The sequence below is a fragment of the Manacus candei genome, unplaced genomic scaffold (assembly GCF_025592945.1).
Source record: "Manacus candei isolate 608988 ecotype Guabito, Panama unplaced genomic scaffold, ASM2559294v1 h1tg000002l, whole genome shotgun sequence".
NCBI lineage: Eukaryota > Metazoa > Chordata > Aves > Passeriformes > Pipridae > Manacus > Manacus candei.
The window spans coordinates 3,688,111-3,714,752 of NW_026138050.1; the positions used below are offsets into that span (position 1 = coordinate 3,688,111).

Genomic DNA, 26,642 nt, shown 5'->3' on the forward strand with positions numbered 1-26,642 from the left:
AGTTGTGACTTGGGTGTTTCTTCTTCCAGGACTTGGTCACCCTTCCCTGCACCAGGGCATGACTCCAGGCTTCCCCCCTGCCATGGGGGGAGCTCTCCCTTCCGCCTACCAGTTTGCCAGAGACCCGCAGTCGGGGCAGCTTGTTGTGATCCCCAGCGAGCACTTGCCACACTTTGGTAAGGATGTGAGCGTGTCCCTGAGGACCATTCTTTGACAGCTGTGAGGAAAATGGGCTTTGGAGAGGGCTAGAGAGGAGCATATGTAACCATGGGGACCAGCAACCACAGCTGTAGGGTGGGTGTGAGATGGCCTCTCATTAGGTGTGTTTTGGAGATGGAAATGTGTGATCTTTGGCAGTGGCTCTTCATGCCCTGCAGGACCCTGTAAGGTAAAGTTCTTGGTTAGGAGAATCTGTTCATGGGCTCAGCCATGGACAGTCAAAACAAGATTGCCTGGAGAGCAAAGCAAGTCTGATGACTCCAGGACCCAGGGGTGATGGGAGTGGGGGTGGCAAGGGAAAGACAGCACTCTGCATTTCCTCATAGCCCAGTGTTTGGCATCCCCCACACCCTGGGATAGAGATACTTGCCCTGAGTGATCCTGAATCCTCTAGGTATCCTTACACTGCTGCCTCCCTGACTCCAACTCTGCTCATTCCACAGCAGAGCTGATGGACCGGGCACCCCCACTGTGGCCTGCCATGTACCCCCCGACCAGGAGCTCCCTCCAGCACGCTCACCAGCTCCAGCTCCTCTCTCATCAGCAGCTGCTGCGGCAGCACGAGCTGTACATCCTGCAGCAGCAAGCGGCCCATGCCATGGAGCTGCAGAGGAGTGCCCAGCTCGTGGTATGTTTTCGAGAGCTTCTTGCTTGGGTGTGAAACAAACCTGAAGTTGGAGTGTCTGGGGAGAAGAAGCAGCTGTGTCTGTGTGGCAAGTGTGTCTCAAGGGTCTGGATGCATGGAGTGATCCTTCCCTGGTCCCTGGGATATGAAGCACTTGGTGCATCCTGCAGTTAGAGTGGAGTTTGGATGGGTTTGGTGTAGAGCCATTGAGCAGTGCTGTCAGGAGAGCTGCCCAGCAGCAGCGTGACATGGATTCCTTCCCTAGGGAGATGTCTCTGTATAGTTGAGTGGTTTCATCCCTGGTCACCTCCAAACAAACCTTGTGAGCAGCTCAGAGAAGCAGCTGCAGGACTTGTAGCAATCGCACTGGCTCCTGGAGACAGCTCCCATTCACAAAATGGTTTTGGAAGTCATGAGCTTTGGTATTTTACACCCAGTTCATTTTTATAGCGCTCCTCTGGTTTTCAGCCTTGGCTTTACAAATGGGCTTGCAAGGCTGGAGACTTAGAAATAGAAATGATTTGCTTTGGATGCAAGTGAAAGCTGAAACACCCTTCTCAGGACTCCTGGAACTGGGAATTTGTAAAGAAGCTATTGCAGATCAGTGTCACCCTCCATCAAATTGGTTTTAAAATGGTTTTGCATCAGGTAACGTGTTTATTCCAGTGCCTATTTGATCAGACCACGTTTTGGTCTTACGTGGTGGTAGGTCAGTGCTGCTTTCCAGGAACAGGAGGAGGTGTCGTGCTGACATTTGCTCTGTTCTTGTCACAGGAGAGACTGAAGGCCAACGAGCAGCGTGTGGATATGGAAGAGAAGGTGACGAAGCGGAGCCTGGACAGTGCCAAATCAGGCCTTTCCTCCTCAGCCCCGGGACTGGTGCACCGAAAACCACCCGTGCTGTCTCCCAGCGCCTCCACGTCCTACAGCAAGGCTGTGAGTCCACCTCCCCTCTCTCCCAGGGCCTCACCCGTGTCTGTGCTCAAAGCTGAGGTGATCCAAAAGATGGAGGAGCCACCTTCGCAGCCAGCCTACTCCTACCCCGCCACCCCCAGCTCCCATCCTTCCAGCCCGCCCCCCGCCTCTCCACCCCCTGCCCCTACCATCCCTCCGAAGGAAGAGGCACCTGAGACTGTGGACAAGAAAGACTTGGAGCTGGAAAAAGAGGCTGCTGGTCCATATCAGGCCTTGTTCCCAGGTAAGAGAGCCCTGCTTTGGCAGACTCCCGTTGTGTTTGTGCCTACCTCCCTTTTTCTCCTCAGTCTTTCCTGCTTCTGTCCCTTCCCCTAGGGAAAACCACGTAGCTCCTCTAAAAGGCAGGGGAGAAGCAAGGAGCAGGGGTGGTGTGAGGGACTGGGATCGATGCCTGGGTCTGAGGGGCACCTGGGGCTGTAGGCTCTTTTCTTCCCTTGGGTCCAGCCTGGGTTGGTTCTTCCAGGGCTGCAGTCCCAGTGGGAGAGGATGCAAGAGGCAGATCTCTCTCCAGCTGCAGGAGAGTGCTGGAAAGTTGCAGAAGGGATTTCTGGGGTGCTGCTGCCTCTGGCAGCTTGAACAGGGGAGAGGTGCTGGAAGCAGCTACTGCTTGAGAACAGGAAGAGACCAGAGATGATGAATGCAAAGGGAACCATCTCTATGCCTTAGTAAGAGAGAACGTGCTTTGGAGACCCATCCGTTACACAGCCCGTCCTTTCTGATATCTTGCAGAGATCCCCCCTGGATATCCATTCCAGTCCCTGCCTCCCTCCTTTGGAAGACATTATCCCTACCTCATCCAGCCTGCCCCAGCATCTGATGCGGATGGCCTGGCTCCTGACGTCCCGCTGCCTGCTGAAGGGTCTGAGCACATGGAGCTTTCCTCAGAGGTCAAGCCCATCCACCTGTCTCCGTCCAAAATCCTAGAGCCCATCCAAGCAGCAGCAGAAGAGGAATCCTTGGAAGAGAGGGTGAAATCAGAGGTGCAGATGGAAGAAAGCCAAGAAGGCATCTGTGAGCAGGACATGGGGACTCTGAACATCACCACCTCTGCAGCCGTCCCAGTGCAGAACGTGGAAAATTGCAATCTCCTGTTACATCAAGGGGAAACCCTGGGTGCTATGGAGCAGGACCAGGAAGACCTCCAGAGCTGCTCACCTCCTTACCAGGTTGTGACCTGTCCTGCAGAAGCAGAGGCTGAGGCAGAGACTGGGAGTGGAGCAGAAACCTGTTCCATGCACATGGACTATGATGGTTTGCTTGTGCATGCAGAGAACGAGCCACCAGAGATGGACTTGACGACCCAGCGGGAGGAGGCCTCTGTAGCCATGGATCTGCAGAGCGCCGATGTGCCCCGAGGGAGGGAGTTTCCCAGCCTGCCCCCTGAGGAGGGGGAGCAGGGGCCAGAGATCCCTTCCTATACAGAAGAGGCAATCTCTTGCCAAATCTCAGATCTGGACATCAAGCCGGGTGACCCGCTGGCTGGGATGAATGCTTTGGTGGCTGCTACAGAAATGCCTCAGGCTTGTTCCTTGTTGACTACCACCACTGTCACTCCATCCCAGATGAAGGTGGAGGTGTTAACTGACCAGACCCTGGAGCACTCCTTCCTGCAGGGGATCACTTTGCTGAGTGAAATTGCAGAGATGGAGCTGGAGAAACGGAAGCAAGAAATGCAAAGTAAGTTGTGAGTGTGGAGTCTGGTGAGCTTTGGGCCAGGGTGGGTCTCGCAGCGTATGGTCCCTGTGCTCTCCGTGTGGGCACAGGTGGGATCTCTTGCAGCCTCAGCCAGGCAGCAAGGAGAGCATTACCCTGAGTTGCAGGAGTGGATGGTACTTTGGATGGCGTTGGAGCAGGGTTTTTGTTGCAGTAGGCTGAGCTACGTGTGGCTTTTGTACTGCTCTCCCCTTCCAAAGGCCCTCGCCATGTCTAGACAGTCTGTGGTATGTGTAGCGGAAACGGATCCCCAGTTGCTGGGAGCTGCCAGGGTAACACCCTTCTGGCAGGCAGTGAGTCTACAGTCTGTTGGGGTTTGGCACAAGAGGTCCCAGTAGCTCCAGATGACACTTTCCAAGAGCTTGGCAGGTCCTGAAGAGAATCTCACCTTCCAGTAACTTCCTGAGGTGAGACATGATGGGAACTGCCACTTGCACCATGGCTGGGTACAACAGGAGGTCTCGAGTGGGGACTAAGGGTGGCTGGGAGGCTCCTTCAGCAGCCATAGTCCAGAAAGGACCATCAGCCTCTCCTCATGCCTGTTGGAGAAGCGGTCTTGGAATGTGAATGTCTATAACTTCTTTTTTCTGTCCTTCCCAGCAGGTCCAGAGGGTTTTCCTGTCCGGCCAACACTGGAGAGTTTGCTGGCTGCCAGCACCCACATGCTCATGGAAGTACTTTCCACCCCCTTTATGGAAAGTCTGAAAACCATCCGGCTGCCTCGAGAGCTGAATCCCAACAAAAAGTACAGCTGGATGCAGAAGAAAGATGAACCAGTAAGTGGCTGAGCCTGAAAAGCCCCAGTGCATCCACTCCCACTCCCACTGTCGCAGCCCCAGTTTGGGAGGCTCGTGCTGCCTGTCTGCATTCAGCAGAGCGAGCTGGCTCTTCCCTCGTGTTCCTGACTGCAAGGAGTTGGTGTGCTCTGATTTAGCTTCCTACCCTGTGTGTGAATCAAGGTTCAGCAGGACCCTGGGCAGCCCTAGAAGTGATGTTTGTAATACAAAGCCAAAGGAACTCACGTGTTACTGTTTTGACAACGGGGGGGCATAAATATAGTGTCAGGAGGGTTTTTCCTTGATTTTTTCCTTACTGACTCTTCCCCATGAGAGAGACCGACAAATTATTTTGTACCCAGCAAGTAAGTGTTGCAAGATAGGATATATTGTGATCTATCTTTTTAAACAAGGGAAAAGAGACTCCATGGCTGTATTTTATCCTGCAGATTCTTTCCCAGGGTTGCAGTCCCTCAAAGCTGATGCCATCCCATGCATAAGCCACAGAACATCTTTGCTTGGCGGGTTTCCTTGGTACCACTGTGGGGCTGTGCTTGTGGGCAAGGGGTCTCTGCTGCCCTGTCAGCACCAAGGGCTTTCTGCCAGCCTGCACGCCTTGGCCATTGCAAAGGCACCCAGTGGGCACCACCTGGGCGTGTCTGACCCTCTCGCCCCCTCTTGCCTCCCCACCCTAGATGTACTCCATCAAATCGGCCATCGAGAACATGGACGCGATGGAGCTGGACTACAGGATGAGGCTGGCGGAGCTGCAGCGGCGCTACAAGGAGAAGCAGCGGGAGCTGGTGAAGCTGCAGCGCCGCAGGGACTCCGAGTAAGTCACAGGCTGCTCACTTGGTCTTGTTTTTTTCCAGCTGGGCACTTCCGCTGCCTTTTGGTCCGGGACAGAAAACAGCCCTCCATCCCTCCCTGTCTCTTCTCCTCTCCTCCTGGTACATCCCGCCAGAGCTTTTCACAGCACACTCCTAGGCTATGTGACACGACAACCTGGTAACTGGTGAATGCAGCTGGGAGACTGTGTTAGAGACAACCTTGGCTTCAGCAGCTCAGTTTAGCAGTTTGGTGGCAGGCGAAGGTTCTGGGTTGGCTCCCATTCTTGCTTGCTTTCTTTTAATTATTTTCCCTTTTTCTTCTTTTTGGATTTATTTTCTTTATTTTTTTTCCCTGTTCGTTTTGCTTTTTGGTTGCAAAGTTTGCTTTTGCTTTTTTTTTCCCTTTTGCCTTTTTTTTTTTTGTTTGTTTTTTTTGTTTTTTTTTTTGTTGCCTTGGTTAACAGTGAAGCGTGTGGTTTTTTTAAAGGGAAAAGCATGACGAGAAAAGTAGAAGCTTGGCGAGAAGAGGCCCTGGAAGGCCCAGGAAGAGGAAACTTGGATCAAGCGCTCTGTCACCCATTAAGGAGAGAGGGAAGAGTGACAGCAAGAGTGGAAAGTAAGGCTGGAATTTGGGGAAGATGGGAAAATGGCAGGGTCGCTGCACCAGGGTCTTATTTGGGGAGAGCATCTTGGATGCAGTGGGGGCTCGCCAGGGCCGGTCGCTGGCTGCAGTGGTGTTGTGGAAGCGTGTGCCTTGAACGTGAGCGTGCCCTTACGGTGGGAATACGGTGCCAGCGTCCTCCCTCCCCGCAGGTAGAGCACGTGTCTGTGGTGTTGGGTGCAAGTAGGACAGGCAGTTGAGCAGTGGTGAGGTGATACGGAGCAGCTGGCTGGGCAGGGACCTGTAGGTGAGCTCGTGGTGTCAGGGAATGTGTCCTCGTGTGTTCTCAGGAGAGCAGATGGTGCAAGCAGGTGCTGTAGAACTAATTGCAGGGATGTTGATGTCAAAAACGGGAAGAGCAGGGCTATTCCAGGTTATCTACTTGGTAGCACCTTTGTGCTGTGTTTCTTCTGTCTTTCTGTTCCCTGAATCAGTGGGAGTTGGTTTCACCTGACCTCTCTCAAGAGTCTGGATGATTCTCTCCTTTGCTTTTTTGTCTTCTGCAAGTCCAGCTGCCCTTGTTTGGATGCCCAGATCCCACCACTGCTGGCCATCTAACCATCCATAGGTGGCCAGGCCTCTTCAGTGGGAAGGCACCTCCAAGCTGCCTTCCTTTGTGCTCTGTATTTTTGCAAATGTCCTTTCAAGACTACAAATTAGATTCAGGTGACCAGCTCCCACTGACCAGCGCTTCTGAAAATCTGTCCTCTCGGTGGCTCTCTGTTTTGTTCTTTGTGTTTGGGTGGCTGGACAGGCTGGAGGCATCCAGAGGTGGCTGGAGTTGTGCATGTGGGCGTGTGTGATGGTGTGGTGCATGCACGTCCCCACATCACAGGAGTGCTTGAGCAGGCTGTTGTGGGAGATGGAGATGCACCCTCAGCGAGCATCCAGGGCCTGAGGTGTTGGTTTAGCTGTCTATGGAGGTCAGCAGAGAGGATGGAGGGGAGGGAAAATGCCTGGAAGCTGAGGAGGCTGCCCCATGTCAGTGGCTTTGTGGTAGTGGTACAACCAGCAGGTTTAGTGTGAAGGAGGCAGCATATGAGAGCTGTTAATGGAGGCTTGGTAGGGATCTTGAGGTGTTGACTGATCATCCACCTGATAGTTACTGGAGATGGCTGGGGAGTAGGAAAAGATGTGCTTACAGTCTCACCTACTTTATTTTTTATTTTATTTTCTTATTTATTTACCCTCTTCTTTTCCCCCAAATCCCAAAGCAAGTCCAGTGACACGGATCGCAAATGCCTCTTGCAGAGGGTCCAGGCTTGTAGTCACTCAGAGTGAGCCAGTCCCTGCAGTGCCCTTGTCCCTCCATGTCACCCCACGTGACAGTTCCTTGCCACCTCCTTGCTCATACCCGAGCAGTACCCAAGCAACCAAAGCAAGTGCCTGGGCAGTGGGGCACCTCCCTGGGCCTTAGGAGTCTCTCTCTGCACCTACAGAGGCCATGGAAGTAGAAGTGACAAAAGACCTTCAGGGCCAGCTCAACTGTCTGTCCTTCCTGTTGCTGCTCTGTACCAAATCAGGCACTTTTTGGTGGCTGTTACCAAGACACCAAGTATTTCCTTTCAGAGACCACTTTGCAGGTCTCTGATTTCAGGCACTCTCATCTGTGCTGGTGGCCAAGAGTGTGCAAGAAGGGCTCTCTGGCTCTCCTGTTTGGTGGAAAACCTTGTCCAAACTGCTGTCCTTTCACAGTGGACATGGCTCCCGCTGAGGATCCCCGTTGTCCTAGGAGGCATTTAACCTCACTTTTGAGCTTGGTGGGGTTCACAGGGAGGAAAACCCCCCACCTTGACCCATCCTGTGCTTGGCTTGCAGACTGAGCAAGTCCTTGTTGCTCTCCGAAGACTCCGAGACTGGCGAGGGCATGAAGAAGAGGCACAAAGGGGCCCTTCCGGAGGAGGAGGAGGATGTGGAGAGCAGCAGTGGCAAGATGAAAGGGAGGAACCAGAGCTGGGAAGAGCATGATGCGGCTCCCAGCTTCTCGAATGAGGTCAGTGCCCTCGTGGGGAAGATGGAGCCACGGGCCACAGGCCGATCTCGCTCCTGCTTTGCTAGTGTTGGCTTGTAGGATAACTCCTCCTGATCTTCCAGTGTCTGCTTTCAGTTCACATGGGTTTAGATCTTCCTCGTGAGAGGACTGTGCAGTGGAGGGGCTGGCACTGGCTGTCAGAGGTTGAACCTCTTTGATAGGTGGCAGAGTGAAGTGCCTTCGAGCCAGCCAGAGTGTTGCAGTGCTGCACCAGCTCTGAATCCAGAGCAGGGCTTGTCTTACCCCCTTGCCTGTCAAGAGAGGGGAGGGAGGGAGGAAAGGGAGTGCAGCCTTGCTATTTTAAATGCAGGGCTTTCTTCTGCTCCTGTTGAGGCAATGAGATATTTACTGGAGCTTTAAGCTGCTGCTGAAATCCAAAATGCACACAGGCGAAGTACTGAGTTAGAACTGCTGTTATCTAACTGTAGCACATGTAAAGTACATTTACTTTTTTCAAGAAGCAAGAAAATACTGAAAAGATTGTAACAGCCCTGGCTGCAATGCAGCGGTGCTGATGCTCTAACTGAGAAATATTTGGGTCTTTTTGGCATCCTAGCCTCTGGAACTGGTTGATTATGTGGAAATCCGTATTTATTTGGCTGGGGTTTTGGGTAAAGAAGATTTTTAATCCTTATGATTCAGAGGAAAGCTTGTAAAAGCAATCCAAACCTATCCTAAAAAACAGGTGTTGAGAAAAAAGGACTCCAAAACGTCTTGTGCTATGAACATGTTTCTTTTGGAAGAACATTCAGTTTTTCTAAGTTAATCTTGCAATTTTGTAGTGCTCAGTAAGAGGAAAGCTGTACTGTTTGCTGACATCTTCCTCTTCTTCCTCCCTAGCACCATGGTGGGTTATGGCAACTGGGACCTAAGACTATCATCTTGAGCCTTTATTAACTAGACTGTTTGAGGCTGTTACGAGGGCTGGTAAAATCCCTCAGGTCTGCCATGATATCTGCTCTGTATTCACCTGGTCTCTTCCTTTCACCCTGGCAGTTAAAGATCAAAAAGAAGAAGGTGCCATCAGATCAGGAGCAGCTGGCCAGCAAGCTTGACAAGGCCCTGTCACTCACCAAACAAGACAAGCTCAAATCCCCCTTCAAGTTTGCCGACAGCTCTGTGGGAAAGACAAAAACTAGTGGAGGTGGCAGTAGGTACCTCCCACCCCACGAGGCTCTGCCAAGCAAGGAGGAGAAGAAGAGCCTGGCCAAGAACCTGGGCCTGTCACTGAAAACCACCAAGGAAGGTAAAAACAAAGTGGCTGCCAAAATGAAGAAGATGGAGGTGGGGTTAAAAGTCAAAAATCAGCTCAAGGTTTCCCATTCACCAGCAATATCTGAAGTTAGCAGCTACTCCTATAGTAAGTAACCCCTCATTTATCTCTTCTCCTATCTCTTCTATGTGTTGTGGGGGGTTGTGGTGGGGGTTTCTGGCCTCTTGGAAGGGGTCTTGGAGATGGGTCTGTTTCTGCTCATGAGTGAAAAGTGACTTTTTCCCTGGCTAATCAATGCTGCTGCATCTTTGGGGTCAGCGTGGGTTGTCCACCCACCTTGCTGTGCAAGAGGTATTCAATATCAGCGTGTCTTCCTGACCTGTTTTGTTCTCATCATCAGTGGGGGAGAATGCTTCCAAAAAGAGGTTGACCCACTTCAACCTGAGTGGACCCACAAAAATTCTTGCTTTTGGTGGGAGTAGACACTCTCCTTCTACCTGTCAGACAAGCACTCAGAGCCACTGCTCCAGAGGTGGTTAAGAGTTGGCTTTTGAAGTCCTTGTTGAGTGCAGTGGGATTGGCTCTAGGATTATGCCATGGAGTCCTTTGGAAAGGCAAAGCCTGCCAGTGACACTGGTGCAGGAGCATCCTCCTGCCCTTCAGTGTCGTGCCTTGGTTCCTGGCTGACTGTGCTCAACCTTCCCATCTGTCTCATCAGTGATTGTCCCCACCCCACATCCTGTGTGGTGATTGCTATTTCTGAACCCAAAGTGCACCTGAGGTAAAGGTTCCAGCAAACAACCCCTGTTACAGAAGGAAAAATTGAAATTGCCAGTAGTGTTGGGAAAACAGTAGAACCAAAGATAGGAGAGTCTTTAACAATTCAGACAGACATTGGGGCAGAGTTTATGGTCTGAGACCCGGTTGTGTAATGGTCTCAGCTCACTTGCACACACATCTTTTCCTTTGCTTGCAGCTATTTAAAACCGTGTTAGAACCTTTATGGGGTGTTTGTGTGCATAACAAATACATCTCTCGGTGCAACACCAGTTTAGAAATTTCACTAATGGGGAAGATGAACTAGTGATTGTCCAATGGAACAAATGTTTGGCATGAAATTAGCCATTTACATGGCAAAATAAGAGCCATTATGTCCACTGGACTCGAACACAGCCTTTGGCTGATTGTGCTGTACACACTGCCCAGCAGTTCTGTTCTTGAATGTGCTTCACCCCCCAAGGACAGACACATGGCTCCTAAACTAGGAGTTCTGGAGCTAATGGGAGGAGTAGGCATGGGCTGTTGCTGAAACTAAAAGCTTTGACTTGTGGCAGAGGGAGCTTTTACAGTGCCCTTGCACTTGGTACTGTGGTTTCATGAACAAAAACTCCCACCCAGACCTAATAGAGCTTCTATTCGACCACTGTCCAGTGAGTGTTCCAGTGTAGGAGGGGGCCTCTTTTCCACACAAGCCTCAGCTCTGAGGAAATGGCTCAGCTTTGGTGTGTGGTTTTTCATCTGTGTGCAGGTTCAAGGAAAGGCCTTCAGCCTGTCATTTGGTCACTCAGGCATGGTGAATTTGGGGAGGCAGGTCGAGCATATGGCAGCACCTCCCATGACTGGTGGGCTGCTCATGTGGAGGAGGAGAAGCAGGACTGGCGCCAAGTCCTTCTGCCTCGTAACGTCTTGATTTTCTAGCTGGAGTCCTGAAAACTTTGGGCATAGATCCAGAGGAAGAGCTGAGCATCATATTCCCACAAATTTTAAAAGTCAGGCGTCCAAAATAATTTGCATAGTTGGGCTTTGGGCCTCCTGAACTCACCATCCCCTGTTTCTTCTTCTCTACAACCCAATGCAGTGGAGTTGGGGAGTGATGCCCAACCTGGGCTAACACTGGAGAGCATCTGCTGCTGCTCACAGGCTGGAACAGTCCCTGCCACAGTGTTTGTAATGTTGTGGAGCCGGTGGTGTGTTCACAAGTGAGGAGGTGACAATTTATACCCGCTTCTGTTGTGTCCAGGGGGACCATATGTTTCCTGTTCCACTCATCAGATGCCAGAGAGGACTGCTGGTGACTTTTCACCTCCCACAAGGCTTAGCAGCTTTGTAAAGCCACAGTTCGCAGACAGAGGAGTGGCTTGCTCCCTGCTCTGTTTGGGTGTCTGTGGTGGTGTGTTTGAAGTCAGACATTTGGAGTTAGATGTGCTGCCTGTGTTGAAAACCCTCGGAGAGAATTGGTTCATGTAGAAAAGGAGATTTAGGTCGAGAGCATTGAATATCACCATGGTGAAGACTAATTCATGTTGATGGTCCAGTTGTTGACGTTGCTGTGCTTTTGGTGAACATCTTCATAGCAAAAGTGTCTGCCTCAGTTTTCTTCTGCTGAGATAATAACACTCCTTGGATCTTGTCTTAAGGGAGGACAGGAGGTGTTTGGCCAAGGTGGAGAGTGTCCATTTCTGATGGAAAGAAGGAAATGTGAATTTCTTTGTTTATTCAGCACCCACTTGTTGAGCATGAGGCTTGTGATGGAGTGGGCAGAGGTGGACAATGGCAGCCCCTCCTGTAGCCTCCTTCACCTCCTCGTTTAGAGCATCTTCACAAAGAAATGCACCAAAGCTCCCCCAAACCCACCCGAAAACCCCAAACCCCCATTCTGTGATGTAACGCTCTTCCCACCCGCTTTGACCACAGATACGGACTCGGAGGAGGAGGGATCCCTGAGGGATGAGTGGCCAGCGCAGCCCCCGTCCGCGCCCAAGCCGCGGCCGCCCGGTCTGTACAGCACAACGGCCAGGAAGGGCGGCCGGGCAGGCGGTGGCCCCAAGGCGGCCCCGCGCAGTGCAGCGACCGGGCGGCCGCTGAAGCCGAAGGCGGCGGCGGGGCGGAAGCAGCCCTTCTGCCTGCTGCTGAGGGAGGCCGAGGCGGGATCTTCCTTCAGCGACTCCTCGGAGGACTCGTTCGATCAAGGTTACTAGTTTATAGCAAACGCACCCCCAAACGCACCCTCTGCCGTGGCCATGTGGGAGCGGGGCGGGGGCGAGGCAGTGAGGGACCTGTGGGCCGGGGTCAGCCATTTTGATGGTCGGAGCCAGGGCGGCCATCTTTGTCCTTGGCAGCGTAGCCTGCTTTATCACCCCACGGTTATTTTTTATCCTTTTTGTACCTGTATCATTGTGATATTTTTACTGACTGGCTCTTTTAGAGCTTTTATATCGACTAGGTTTTAGTGTCCACCTCTCCCTGCTTTCCTGTTCCCTTCCTCCCTTCAGTTTTACCCTCACTTCCTTCCTTGCTACCACCACCACCATTATATTATTATTATTATTACTATTATTATTTTTATTCTTATTATTTTATTTTGGCATGAGCCTTGTCGAGGTTTGAAAGGTTTTTTTTGATTACTTTCCTTTTCCCCTCCCCCTTTTTTTCATCCCCCCCCTTGTCTTTTCCCCCCCTTTTCTTTTTTTTTTGCCCCCTTTTTTTTTTCTCCTCCCCCTTTATCTTTTTTCCCCTGCTTTTTTCTTTCTTTTTCTCCCTTTATTTTTTTGCCTTTTTTTTTTTTTTTAATACTGGGATACTGTTGTGTGGCCGTGTGACTTGATGTTTGTACTGCGATTTGGTATACCAAGCTTTATTAAACATACCGAGTTCATTTTTAACTAAACCTGTGTACCTTGTCTCTCTTGCTGTGTCTCTTATCAGGCGATTAGGTTGCCGCTTCACTCCATCCTGCTCTGCATCCCCCTCCTGCTCCCACTCCCCATCAGTAGAACTGGAATTAACCTAGTCTGGGGTACTCTCTATTATTCAAATATCCCTGCTGCCTTTGTCCAGATAAAGGACAAAGGCTTCCCCTCCCCTTCCCCCTCAACCCTTTTAATTTAATTTTTAATTTGTTCACCCATTTTTGGTTTTATCTTTTTCAGTTTGTTTTCTGATAGACTCTCTTGAGACAGGCAGATAAAACATGGAGGCACTTGCTCCTTGCTGCTGCAGAGGGGTGCTGGGTTGTATTTACCAACCCAAAATTTTTTTTTAAAACTTTTTAAAACCTGTACGTTGCGGTTTTGTGTCTCTTTTTGGGTGGTAAATTTTTTTTTTCAGATGCCCAGACGTAACCCACACTGTTCAAGGATGTGGCAATTACTGCATTAAATTTGACTCTGCAGTTTCCCTCCCTCACCCCAGTTTTTTTCTTGCAGCTTTTTTTTTTGTCAGCCTGTCATTAGTACTTCAGTGGGAAAAGAGATTACTTGAGACTTTTCCTCCAGAGACACAAGGGGTTTCTGTTTTAGAGCGCACTCATTAAATAATAATCATGGGGAAAGGTCATTTTAATGAGCCCTCAGCTCCCAAAAGAAAGTAGCTCGGCTGGGCTGAATGCTAAGCAAGAGCATCCCCAGTTGTTATCATCTAAGTTACATGGCAGAGCTGGATGTAGCTCAGCAAAAGCCTTTTAGTGTTTCACACTGCTCAGGGCTGTTAATTGAAAATGGGGCTGGATAGTTTGTCTTTTGTTTTGGTTTGCCTTTTTTTTTTTTTTTTCTTTTCTGAGGTTTTTTGATGTTAATTTCCTCCGTGCACCTGTTTGGTTTTTCGTCCCTCCAAACCCAACCTCCAAATAAAGATAATTTAAGCTCAAAAAAAAAAAAAAAAGATCAAACATGACAAAGATACAGAACATTGATTTGGTTTGATGTGGCTTTGGGCTGGACCCACCAATGCATTTCAAAGAAAAAAGAAAAATTTTTCTTTAGAGAACCTAAAAAGTTGTGAGGATAGTGGATTTTATGTAAGGCTGAGATTGCCACATTTACATGAAGAGTCTGCGTTAACTTCCATTCTTCCCTTCCCTGTTCCTTCCTGCATTTTTTCTTTGTTTGTTTTGCTGCTGTTGGAAATTTTGAGGATATCAATCCCATTTAGGTGCCAAGTTCTGGGGGTTTTTTTGGGTTTGCCTTTTGGTTTTGCTCCAGGTAAGCAGAGAGGTAACTTGTCCCTTTGTTTATTTTTCAAGTAACCTGTCTGCTTTATTAAAAAAAAATAAAAAGAAATTACAAATCCCAGTTTTATGGGATGAAATCTGGGGAAGGGAGGGGATATGGGAGGAGGTTGGGGAATCTGGAACAAATGGGAAAATACGTTGTAAATCCTTCTGGGGTGTCATTTAATGGTGGGGAAACCAAAGATGCAAAACCCCCTGGGGTGGGAGGTGGGCATGGATGGGGAGGCAGGGAGGGATTATTGGTTACAATTTGGGGTGGTTTGTGTTTTTGTTTTTTTCTTTTTTTTTGCAAATGACTTCTTTTTTTTTTTTTTTTTTTGGTTGTTCTTTGTCAGAAGCATTTCTTGAAGGGATATTTGGGTAATAGGGTTTCTAATGGCTTTCCCTGAATACTAAACCGATTAATAACCTCAGCTTTTCTAGAAGTGCTCGCTTTCTCCTTGCAGCTGCTTGACCAACCCTTTCACCCCTGCCCCTATCCATGATGCTTTGAATGTCTGTGTCGGTCTCTTGCATTTGCTCTCACGCTGCACTAAAGAAGCAAAGTGGTTGGCTGGTTGTAGGGCAGACACTTCTCAGCGAGGGTCACTAGCCATGAACCTGAACCTTGACCATTGTTATGTAGGTAGGCAAAATAACTTTTCTTTATGTCATCTGTCAGCCTCAGACGTTTCGATGTTGCCTCCATGAATAATGACACGTAGCTCTTTGCATTCTCTTGGTTATTTTAACTTTGAAGATGATTGCTGTCTGCTTTTGACTTTTCTCTGTCCAGGAAGAGTCTTGCATGGAAGGGTTTGCTTGTGTGCGTGTGATTGAGGACTCCAGAAATGCTTTTCTCTTTGCAGAACTTCTTTTTGAGAACCCCTTAGCCCAGCCAAGGGAGGGATTTGCAGATAGGTCCAAGATGCAAAGACTCTGCTGCTGCCCTTAGGGGTTTCTGAGCCGTGGTGCAGACTGTCCCACTGTCAGGGATATTGCCTGGCCAGGGCCCTGCCGGAATCTGTGTCAGAGGTAGAATTAGCTGCAGGAAGACCTGTTTTATTTCATCTGGGTTGAGATAGAGGAGGTGAGGACACGCTGCTTTCTTACAGACCAAACATCACATTGCCATTCTGATAGGAGGCAAAGCTTGTGCTTTTTAATCCAGTGACCTTGGAGAGGAAACTGCTAATGTGGGCTAAAGCCACATGGGTCTTTGAAAACTATCAGGACAGGTAATTCCTTGAGCTTTCTGAAACCAAAGACCCATATGTCCTTCTCCTCCATACTCTGTTTTCATTAAGAATTTAGTAACTTCTTCCCTACTCTCCTTTCCCCAACTTAGACAATGATTTTACCCCAATGAAAAACAAAGCAGTGAGGGATAACCAGTTCCCTACACAGTCATTCCCATGTGATAGTTGTAATATTTTTTTTTTTTAATAAGCACTTCTGGAGTCAACAGCACAGCACATATGGGGGGAAAAAAATCTTCCAATGATGAGAATTGGCTTACGTGAAAAAAAAAAAAAGGTACAGTCTCAAATTGGACATTCAAAACTAAGTAACCTTCAGAATTTGGACAGATCACAGAAATCAGATGTCAATGACCCAGTAGCTGTCTAAAGTCTGCCTGTACTTAGCCTGCTTTGTATGCTGTAGGCCTGCTTGGTGTTTTGAAAAAATCATGCTATTTATTTTTACAATGTGAAATGACTCTTTTAAGTGTGTGTTTTTACTCCTTCCCTTCCCCAGCCTTTCCTCTCCACACTCCCCTCAAGCCATCTTGTTACATACATCAGTCTCTAAATACCAAATTGCTTAACCAATTTCTGTTCATCATTAACAAATCTGCATTTACTGCTCTCCTTCAGTAACATGCCACGGCAGCTTAGCTGTTAAAAGCAATGAGAAAACTTAGTATTTTGAACTGGGTTAGGGTTTTAATTTAACGCAGGTAAAAATAACTTAAAAAAAAATCTCTGGCTTCATTTTATCTGACATCAGTAGCATTTAAATATTAATTTATTGTTTGTTTTGGCTGTGGAGTTGTATGTACACGTGTGGTTGCGTGTGTGGGTATATACACACATATACATGCTCTTAAAAACGTCAGTTAAAACAGATATTTTTAACTTCGAGTATTTTTTTCCCTTACCCTCGCTCAGTGTCAACAGAATTACTGTTGAAGGAAAAAATTATTTTTTTAAAATGTCTTTTTCCCCGTTGCTAACTTCTCAGGAGGAAAAAAAAATAGAATTGAGGCTTCAGTTGTGTAAAGGCATCTGTGCATAGTTAATTTTAAACCCACACATAGTTTGAGTACAGTAGGAGTAAAACTCCTGCTTTCTATTAAATACAGGCTCTCCAAGGAGCTGTGCAGATGGCCAGAGAGCACCAGCAGCTTACTTGCCACCATGACCAGAAGTTGGGGACTTAGTTTAGAAGCATGTGGGTTTGGAGCAGAGCCCCAAATGTCTTCTTTTTGTTTCATTTGTTACTTTTTGTCCCTTGGAAAAGCAGAAAGAAAGGGAGCGGGGATTGTGTTGAGCATGTGGAGTGGGGTTAGCAAGATCTGTCCTCGCCGTGAGAGGTGGAGGAGGATGGATCTGTGCTGTGAATGTGTTAAAATGGGGTTAAAATTGTATCTCCTGTGGATAAAAATACAAGTGTTGTAGTAAAATTGCTGACAAGGGACTGTCTTCAGTTGCCTTTCCGTAGCGCGGTGCCGTGTGTGTGAAGGAGGTTGGAATAACCGCCAGGGACATTATTGTGTAGTGTATTTTCTGTAGGGTGAGTAATAGCTGCTTTCATCCTGGCTTTTAAATCTCTTTTACCTGAGTGCATGTGAAATACTGGAGCTGCTGGGCACCCTTATGCCCTTGCACATGCAGCCTTTAAGTGCTGAAGAAGTGGTGCTGCTGGTGACGTGGCTGAGCCACGGGGGCTGGACTGGCCATGGAGGGATTTTCCTGCAAACTTCCCCCCTTTTTTTTGCCTGTTTTCCTCCCAGCTGCTCTGTCCTCAGCCAACTGTCTAAGTCTGGCATTAGAGGCTGTACAGGTTGATTTTTTCCAATTTTTTTTCCCATTTTTGCTGAAAATCACTGAATTTCAGAGTGAAATAGGATGTGTGGAGAGGCTCTCACTACCCCATGGTGTGTCACTGAACTCAGGCATGGTTTTACTGCTTCTCAGGCAGGTGGTTTCCACATCTCAGAGTAACCAAATTCATCTGAATTCGTTTTCTTTTTGGCAAAATATGGTAGGAAAACAGCAATTGTGCCCTCTTTTCTGGTAGGGGAAGGAATCTGATCCAAATTTTCTGCAGATTTTTTTTTTTTTTTACCAGTGGCTTTTATGCAAGGAGTGAACAGGGCTGTGGATTTCTTGGTATTTACTGCAAGTTTAGTAGCATTTTAATATCACAAGGAACCAGCCTGAGCAACTGAAATGGGGAAGGGATTTTTATGCAGTTAAAAATTAGTATTCTGTGGCTATCTGATGTATGCTGCAGAGATAAACTGTCCTTGTTTAAAAAACCAAAAAGCAAGGAAAAAAGCTGCCCATTACCTCAGTTGATACAATACGAGGATGAGAACATTGTTTTCTGATATTCCTGTTCTTTCTAATATCATGGAAAAATAACACTTGTGTTATTGTATTTTTTTTTTCTGAACAACCAAGTGTTGAGGACGTTTTTATCTATCCCAGAGGGCATATGTGAAAAGAAAAGGATTTTCATGTTCATTCCAGCTCATTTTGAAGGGATCTGGTTTCTCATTTGGCTGGATTTTAGAGGCAGGGATAGTGGCTGGTAGGAGCTGGGGAGTGGGCTCAGAGCAGGGCTCCTGCTAGTGGTGGAAATTTTCCAGCAGCCTCAATGATCCTACTTAAGCCCTCAATTTCAAGAGAAATGAAATATCTTTTCCAGACCCACTTTTTACTGTTAAACATATATATATATATAAAAAAAATAGATATATGTGCTCATATATGTGTGTATAAGTATGTGTGTGGTATAGTGCATTTGTGTAGTGACTTGCTCACCAGCAGTAACTGGATGAGATGCTGTTAAAATTAATTGCTTTTGAGCTGCTGACAGACTCTTGGGAAGTGCTGTAGGAAGGGAGAGGTGCCACTCTTGGAGCATCTACCCCCAAAATACCTGCTGTATATACAGCATAGAGGAAACCCCCAGCCCACTGCTCTGTGAGTGTCAGCCGAGGCAGCGAGGCTGATTTCTTTGCCAGAATTAGATTTTGGCTGTGGGCAGCTGCCTGTGCTGAGCTGGGCTTCCCTAGACTGAGCTGTAGAAAGGGAAATGAAAGGCACAGAGAGTTTTGAGGCAGAGTGTTTAAACACTACTCCTTCTCTCCAACACTGCCTACACTTTCCTCTCTTATGCATTCCAAATCCATTGCTTTCAAGTTATTATTTCTCTCCCCCCTCTCTTTGCATTTTTGCCTCCTGCTCCTTCTCCTCTCTCTGTCCCCCTTGCTTCCTGCCACGGCCCAGGCTGCTCTCTGGTATTCCCCTTCCATGCTGATCTCTGATTCTGATTACGTTAATGGATTTCATTATGGAGGAAGCGGTGGTGGGCGGGAGGGGAATCCCACAGCTCCCAGGTTGGGATTTTCAAAGGAATTAAGCTTTTAATTCCTCCTGAAAGCTGCAGGGAAGGGGTGTGTGGCATCCTTTTCAAATCTGCCAGCACCCTGCTCTTCCCTCCCTCGCCTTGAGTGGGTCCTCTTTGCCGTACCCTGTATTGCTGTGTCCTTCCAGGGTGGTGGCAGGCAGGTGACACCGGCTCTGTGGCCGCAAGGACACGTGTGTGTCCATGGCCCAGTGTCTTCTGGCTCAGTCCTGGGTGTCTCAGTGCTACTTAGGTGAGCACAGAGCAGCAGGAGGGTTGTGGTTCGGTTTGGAAATGTAGGTGAAGTGCAACTCCATGAGATTTGTAACGGGCTCCCTCTTTTCTGCGTACCAGATTCGAGCTCGGAGGAGGAGGAGGACGACGACGAGGAGGAAGAGGAGGAGGCAGAGGACTATGGCACGGACGGCACAGACAGGCTGTCGTCGCCTGCCCTCGATGAGAGCGGCCTGGGCCTTCTGGCCAGGTTTGCTGCCAGCGCCATGCCCAGCCCCATCGTGCCCCCTCCGCTTTCCATCATCCAGCTGGAGGCCAAGCAGAAGGCGAAGAAGAAGGAGGAGCGGCAGAGCCTGATGGGTGCGTTGCGTGGCTTGGGTTGGTGCCACGGGGGCAAGGTGGAAGGTTTGGGAGGCCCCAGCTGTGCTGCAAGAGAGCAGGTTGTTACCCAGACACTGAGTTGCCCTTTTTTTGCTTTGGCTACTTGGTCCTGATGCTGAAGGTGGGGAAAACGACCTGGCAGGAAAACAGGAACCAGGTTTAGCAACTGCAGCTCTGGCTTCCCTAGGGACAGTTCCCTGTGGCTTTGTCAGATTCTTCTTTTCCTACCTGGAAAATCCTCAGCAGCCGTGTGGCAAAGGCAAGCAGTGGGATGCTGCATCCCCCTGGACAAAGTGCAGAAGGCAGTGAAGTGCTGTTAACATTTAGGGAAGGAAGCATGTGCTAAATGCAGCTGATCTTGGATACCCAAGAGAAGCAGAGACACTCAGGCAGAACACTCAAGCAGAAGGAAAACTCTTTCAGTCGGTCCATCCCATCAACTTCCTTATAGAAACCAGCCAGCAAGACTTGAAACAAGCATTCCTTCCTCTGCTTGTGTGTTTGCAGTGCCAGACCCTGGGTTTCTGTCCCGTCTCTGTCTCACTTTCAATGTGCTGGGAGTTTCATTTCTTCCCCTCCCCGTGCCCTGCTGCACAAGTGCCCACTGGTGACATTGTTCTCGGTCAGACAGATCTATATGGGTTCCATTTATAAATTTGCTATTAATATTTATTAAGTGATAATGGAATTTATAGCATGCTTCAGAATGGAAAATTATGTCCTCCTCGGGAGCCTGGCTTGTTTTAGCACTGTTTCCATGCTATATTAGGCTTTTGCCAACTTGTTCCAACAGCCTCTGTTAAGAATTTATTGTCTTGTAACCTGCCCTCCTTGAAACTGGAAGCATCTAGAAATTACCTCATGCGGTAGTGAGAGAGGAGGAGTGTTTTAATTTCCAGGGGGTTTTTTATTTTGAGCCTTGCCAGCTTTGGTTTTGACAGGCTGGCTCTTTTCCTGTTCATGCTGGGGCTGTCTCAGGGAAAGGGGTTTGCTTAGAAGATGAGAGCAGGTTCCTGCAGACTGAATTTACCCAGGAAAGTGAGTTTGAGAGAGAAGGACTGAGAGAAGATGCTGTCCTCGCATGTACCATGTACATTTTCATTATCCCACATGAATGTTGTTTGCTTACCTCCTGCCCATGGGTGTGTAGGTGCTGCCTCAGTTTCCCTTCTGCCCCTGGAAACATGATCTTGCTTTCCTTTATCAGGTTCAGGGAAACACACTGAAGGTGGGGAACATCTTGGCATTACTACAATATTTGAGGCCCCTGGGTACTGCTGTGCCTGTGGGGCTGAGCAGAGACCAATGTGAGGGGATTTCCATTTGCCACAGACAAAAGATCATTTACTTCTCTTGACTTTAAGGTGATTACCTGAACCAGTAAAAAGATCTGTGGTGTCTGTTGGCCAATGAGAAAAAATAAGCTTGAAATATGGGTTTATTACATTTGTTAAAAGAGATTGTTCTCCTGAAACAAAGGTGAAACTGGGAGGGGTGGGAGGCTCAGCTTGTGGGATTCGTGCTCGGCTTCAGTGGAACAGCTCCTTTTTGAGGAGGGGCACAAGTTAGAGTATCTGTTCTAGTAAGAGCTTTCTGGCAGGGTTTTGGCTGTGGGACAAGGGAGAAATGGAAGCAGACAACATGCTGAACCACACTGCCTGAATGGTTGGGCTCTGCTTTGGAGCAGGGGAGACTTTACTTCCAGAGAAATCAGTGTTTTATGGGGCAGAAATGCAGATCTGAGGGGATGTGGGGAATTGGAAAGGGGAACAAGCAAGGGCTCTGTTGAACAGGCACAGCATCTCTCATGGAACCCGAACGCTTCCAGCGGGATGTGTCCTCTCTTGGCTCAACCAAGGCTTTGACTGATGGTTAAATCCTTTGCACCTAGGGACAGAATTTGAGTACACAGACTCAGAGAGTGAGATCAAGATCAGGAAGAAGTCGCCTTCAGGGCTGCTGCGGGGAAAGAAGGGGCCACTGGACTCAAGCAGCATCCCGCCAAACCAGGCCCCCAGCAGCCTCGACTCTGGATCTGGGAGCGCTGACAAGGCCAAGCTTGGGTCTGAGAAAGGCCGCAAGTTGAAGAAATTCAAATCCCCCAAGGACTTGAGCTTTGAGTTTGGGCTGGAGGCCAGCGATGATGACCTGTGGAACCGGCGCCGGAGCGAGCGGATCTTCCTCCACGACGCCACCACGTCCTCGGCCATGCTGACGTCTGCGGCCCCTGCCAGCTCCACCCCTGTCTCCAAGCCTGGGCGCTGTGGCAAGGGGGCACCCATGAGCCCCAAAAAGGAGGGCAGCAAGGGGAAGGAGAGAAAGGAGCTAAGCAAGGTGAGGAATGTGCTGTCAAAATTGGTGTGGGACCCTTGGGTGAGGGTGTGGGGAGGGCAGTTAACTCTGCTAGGGCAGAGGAGAGTCGAGTCATGTCTCAGCAGTTGTTTGGCTGCCCCTTGGCACCCCTGCCAGCCCCACATACACCTAGAGGATCTGTCAGACTTGGATCTGACTTGCAGGGAGTAAAAACCTATCGTGGCTGAACGGGGCTGGTTACTTGTGTCAACCTCCATATCCCAAATCCAACCTGTTTGGGTTGGCCAGAGTGGACAGTCCTCCCACTATCCGCATGACCTTATTCACTTGCTGAACTGTGTCCCCTGTGCTGGCCTTTAAGGCTGTTCACCTTTAACTTGTGACTTCTGGGGGCTGTCCCTGGCTGGGGGTGGCAGTGATCCCTGGTTTACTGGGTTTTCATCTCAGCTGAAAGCTCTGCTCCCTCTGGCTCCCGTTCAGTTCATGGCAGTGTTTTGGAGCAGTACTGATGGGGAGAGTTAGACAAGTTAGTTGTGACATGAGGCCAACTGGGATTTTCTTGGAACTCTACAGAGGAAGATTTGACGGTCAGGATTCACTCTCCAGGGTAATGAAAAGCTCTTCATAAAGTGTGTGAAGCCAGAAAACAGAGCTGGGACATGTGATGTGATCAGTGAACATCATCATGATGTGGCTGAACATCATACTACCTATGCACAGCCTGCTTTGCTCCACCTTTCTCCTCTCCCTGGTCCCAGATCTTTATCAATTCTCTCTTTACTAATGGAAGTGTTTTCTTTTTATTTTTAGCAACGGAAGAAGGGGAAAGAAACACCCTGCTGCTCCTCTTCCTCATCCATGTCTCCTCCTGGCATCCCTAGCTCCCCATCTGATGTTCGTGTCAGCCTGGCAAATGCCCTGGGCTCCACCAAGAAGAGCAAAGCCAAGGTGAAAGCCAAGGAGGTGAAAAAAGAGGTGAGGGGCTGGTTCCAGTGTGGGTGAGCTGGAGGGTGGCTGGCAGAGCTGTGCTCTTTCCTGAACTGTTGCAGTGTGAGAGAGGGAAGTACAGATGTACTGGTTTTGCTGAGTGTGTTACAGGCAAAAGGCTGGTTTGAGAAGCCTAAAATCCAAGGAAGACTATCAGGTAGTACCTGCTGCTACCATCTGGCGTTCATTTGCCTTCATCTCCCAAATTAGTGAGCAGGCAGGATTTTCTCTAAGGCCACCACAGGGTGGAGGGAGAGCCTTCACAGAGAGCTTTCATGGATAGCAAGGATCAAGGAGATGGTGATGGAGTTGCCTTGCTCAGCACTGAGTCACAGCTGGTTTCTGCTCTGCTGCTGTAGCCTGTCATCCCTCATAACACACATTGCTGGTCGTCTCACACGATTTCTGAGCGTAACACTTACGGTCTGCGTGTAACAAGGAGAAACAGATCATGGAGATTTGCGAGGAAATAGCAACAGTGCCTGGTACCTGTTCACCAAAGGCAGAGGGGTCAGGAACACTGTGCAGAGATGATGAATGCAGAGCAAAGCTGCAGCTCTGCTCCACAGCATCTCTCCTAACCTCCAGGAATAAGCATGTGGGGAATAGCTTTTGGTCAACTGTCAGTGGTGCTTCGGGACAAACCCAGCAAAAAGCTTGAGTTCACCCACTTAACTCTCTGTGTGATGAACATTGCTGAGGACGGAGACAAGTTTGTCCCAATACCCTCAGGTTATTTGTCACTGGAGGAAGGTGAGATGGGATCAGACTGTTGCCTGTTCTGCTGATGAGCTGATGTGCTTGCTTGCTCTCCTGCAGAACCGAGGGAAAGGAGGAGCTGTCAGCAAGCTCATGGAGAGCATGGCAGCAGAGGAGGATTTTGAACCCAACCAAGACAGCAGCTTCTCAGAGGATGAGAACATCCCACTGAGCATGTTGGTCGAGCGACCACCCACACCAGGTGAGGGCAGGAGGGGCTGGGGGCTGATTGTACAGGTAGAGGGACTGGGCAACTTTCTCAGGGCTGCTCAGAGGAGGACTGTTGTGCTGCTTTCCCGTGTTCCTCATCCAAAGATATGAGTCTTTGGGGTGGAGATATCACTTTTTCAGTGACTTCAGTTAAAAACAAGCCTTGTCAGAGCGTCCCACTTTGACATGTAGTTGAAGCCCAGTCTTTGAGTTGGCCTATTTTCATTTATTGCTATGTTGTTATTACTAAGAGGGGAGACTTATTATTTATTATTATTAATTTTCTGTTACCTCTGCCAGGAACTAGCCAGAGAGAAAGAGAGAGACAAAGAGAGAGAGAGAGCGAGCCCTTTCTGCTTGCTGGCCTTTTCCAAGGGAGGGGGATGCTGCGAGTGTGAGGTTTCCTTCTCCGCTCTATGTCCCTTTTCCATGTGTGGTGCTCTCTAATCCCCATCTTACTCCAACATCTCACAGCTCCTCGTTCCTGCATCATTGACAAGGATGAGCTGAAAGATGGTCTGCGTGTCCTCATCCCCATGGATGACAAGCTGCTCTATGCTGGGCATGTCAAGACGGTACATTCACCAGACATGTGAGTTGAGGGACTGCTGTATCCACCTGGGATTTGCCTGACATAGCTGCTACAGGGATCCATTTGGGGGTTCTGTAGAGCTGGCTGCCCAGAGACTGACAGAGTCTGGCAGGGAGGAAGGGAAGGAGAGTTCACTCTGGTGTATCAGCGCTGAGGAAAATCCCTTTAACGTCTCGTTAAATGCACTGACATAAACTGGTGGTGGGGCTCTGAGGGAGCTGTTACTGGCTGGGGTGATGTCTCCCATGTGCCGTGTCTGACTGGGCCTCTGTGTTTCAGATACCGTGTGGTGGTGGAAGGTGAGAGGGGAAACCGTCCCCACATTTACTGCCTGGAGCAGCTCTTGCAGGAAGCGGTATGTGAGGCCAAAGGGTGCTTGACCTTGGTGCCTGAGCCCTGTTTTGGGGTGGAGGAGGCAAGCTGGAAACCACCTCAGCTTCCCCAGCTGGGGCTGCAGGGATGCCCTGTTCCTGCCTCTGTGGCCAGTGTGGGCAGAGCTCCCCTTGGTGTGCTTGCTGCCCCATGGCCACTGGCAGCGGGCACCACTTCTGTATTCCAGCAGGGATAGTCCTTCATCCTGCCCTGTGAGCAGACAGGAGGCCATTTCCCAGCAGGGAGACTGTCCCTTGCCTTCTCCGGAGCTGCTTTGCTCCATGCCAGGTGTGGTGGGATGGTCTGTGCTGGTGCAAGGAATGTCAGTAATTGCCTTCCTCTTGTCCTGAGCAGATCATTGATGTGAAACCCCCTTCAGTGCGGTTCCTGCCCGAGGGCACGAGGATTGCAGCCTACTGGAGCCAGCAGTACCGCTGCCTCTACCCAGGGACAGTTGTCCGAGGTAAGGCCGCCTGGTGAACCCGGGATGTCTCGGTCCTGTGTGTCCTGAGGGATGTCAGGCTTGTCTGGAGAAACCCTGAGCTCTGCTGTGAGCATCCTGGAGGTCAGAGCCTGGCCCATTCCTCTCCTTCAGATCACGCCCAACTCATTCATGATGCTGATTTAGTGACATCCTGTTGGTTCAGGAAGAGGTCTGAGCAATTTAGGAGCTTAAAAATATCAGGGAAATTCAATACATTTTAGAAAGTCAGAATTGACTCCAGGCACCAGTGATTTCTGAGGTTGTGGAGATTTCTACATCACCTGGACACACACAGCTTCACTTCTGACATATCAACTCCCCAATCTGGTCCCATTAAAAAGCCAGTGAAAGCTCTGGGCAATTCTGCCATGGCTGGTCTTGCTTTTGGGCCATTGGTCACACTACATGTGTGTAAAGGAAGAATTATTTGTGAGTTATAGACCAGTAATGCTGATGCAAGAAGAGAGGGTGGGAACACAATTCTCTTGGAGAAGGTGAAATAGCAGCAGTTTGTGATTGCTGAGAGTAGTTACAAATTGGAGGTAAAAAAACCCAAACAGATACTGCAATGAAAACAGGGAAGTGAATTTCTGCAAGAACAGAAGGGAAAAGTGGAAAGAGGTGGAGAGTCAACCTGGAATGGCTGTTATGTTCTGGAGGACTGCTGCTGACTGAAGAATTTCACACAGGGTGGGCTGGTTTAGTATTATCAGGGACTTTCCATTGCAAAGTGTGCCCTCCCTGCTTTGGAAAGGATGCTTTGGAGCTGGTGCAGGATCCCTGTCTTCCCCCCTCTCCGCACTTGACTTACAAGGGGTTTGTACTGTAGCATTTGTTCCTAATCCCACCTTCTGCTCCCCCATCCTACAGGAACCCTAGATCTGGAGGAAGATGGTGATCTCATCACAGTAGAGTTTGATGATGGGGACACGGGACGCATCCCACTGTCTCACATTCGGCTTCTCCCACCTGACTACAAGATCCAGTGTGAGTGTTGCCATTCAGTTTTTTGCAAGATACTTCCCACTATGAAATATGGGGAGTTTCAGGCCAGTTGCCTCTGAGATTTTGGGACAAGTTTACAGACTTTCAGTCACAAAGATTGCACCATCATCAACAGAGCTGGGGCGGGATATAACCCACAGGGAAAAAGGCCCAGTCCCTATTGCAGAATCAGTTGGGATACTTTCCCTGAGTCACATCTCTGTTTTATGTGTTGTTTGACTGTATTTGACTATCACTTTGACCTGTTGCAGGTGCTGAGCCTTCCCCTGCCCTTTTGGTGCCCAGCACCAAGCGCCGTAGCCGTAAATCCAGCAAAGATACTGGAGAAGGAAAAGAAGGAGCTGCACTGGGATCAGAGGAGCCCGTGTCAAAGGGCAAAGGGCGAGGGAGAAAGCCAAGTGTCAAGGCAAAAGCTGGTAGGTTGTGACCACTGCCACACCTGGAGTTTGTGGAATCTTTGCACAGTTCCCTACTACTCTCCCCAAATTAGAGCAGGAGATCTGCAGTTTGAGACCCCTGAAGCTGAAGCAGCATCTCTGGGCATTACCCATCAGCTGCCCATGGGCACTGGCATCAGGCCAGGCTGCTCAGTGAGCAGTGAGTACCTGTGTCCCTTTGGGGTACCTGAGCAGTCAG

The 26,642-nt window shown here is 49.2% G+C and overlaps 1 protein-coding gene across 3 annotated transcripts in view; it reads left to right on the forward strand.

Annotated features, from left to right (window-relative positions):
• TNRC18 (trinucleotide repeat containing 18) overlaps window positions 1–26,642 on the forward strand; it is a 55,262-nt gene that overhangs the window by 23,179 nt on the left and 5,441 nt on the right. The window contains exons 6-24 of one of the 3 annotated variants that reach the window (XM_051777468.1): window positions 30–176; window positions 663–847; window positions 1,619–2,042; window positions 2,549–3,496; window positions 4,133–4,308; window positions 5,004–5,140; window positions 5,626–5,754; window positions 7,618–7,792; window positions 8,828–9,191; window positions 11,739–12,014; window positions 19,024–19,263; window positions 21,176–21,618; window positions 22,408–22,572; window positions 23,404–23,545; window positions 24,028–24,145; window positions 24,425–24,500; window positions 24,872–24,980; window positions 25,872–25,988; window positions 26,258–26,422. In XM_051777468.1, the coding sequence (XP_051633428.1) occupies window positions 30–176; window positions 663–847; window positions 1,619–2,042; window positions 2,549–3,496; window positions 4,133–4,308; window positions 5,004–5,140; window positions 5,626–5,754; window positions 7,618–7,792; window positions 8,828–9,191; window positions 11,739–12,014; window positions 19,024–19,263; window positions 21,176–21,618; window positions 22,408–22,572; window positions 23,404–23,545; window positions 24,028–24,145; window positions 24,425–24,500; window positions 24,872–24,980; window positions 25,872–25,988; window positions 26,258–26,422 (4,536 nt within the window). The remainder of the gene's footprint in view (window positions 1–29; window positions 177–662; window positions 848–1,618; window positions 2,043–2,548; window positions 3,497–4,132; window positions 4,309–5,003; window positions 5,141–5,625; window positions 5,755–7,617; window positions 7,793–8,827; window positions 9,192–11,738; window positions 12,015–19,023; window positions 19,264–21,175; window positions 21,619–22,407; window positions 22,573–23,403; window positions 23,546–24,027; window positions 24,146–24,424; window positions 24,501–24,871; window positions 24,981–25,871; window positions 25,989–26,257; window positions 26,423–26,642) is intronic. The other 2 variants (XM_051777477.1, XM_051777487.1) reach the window with 2 other exon arrangements.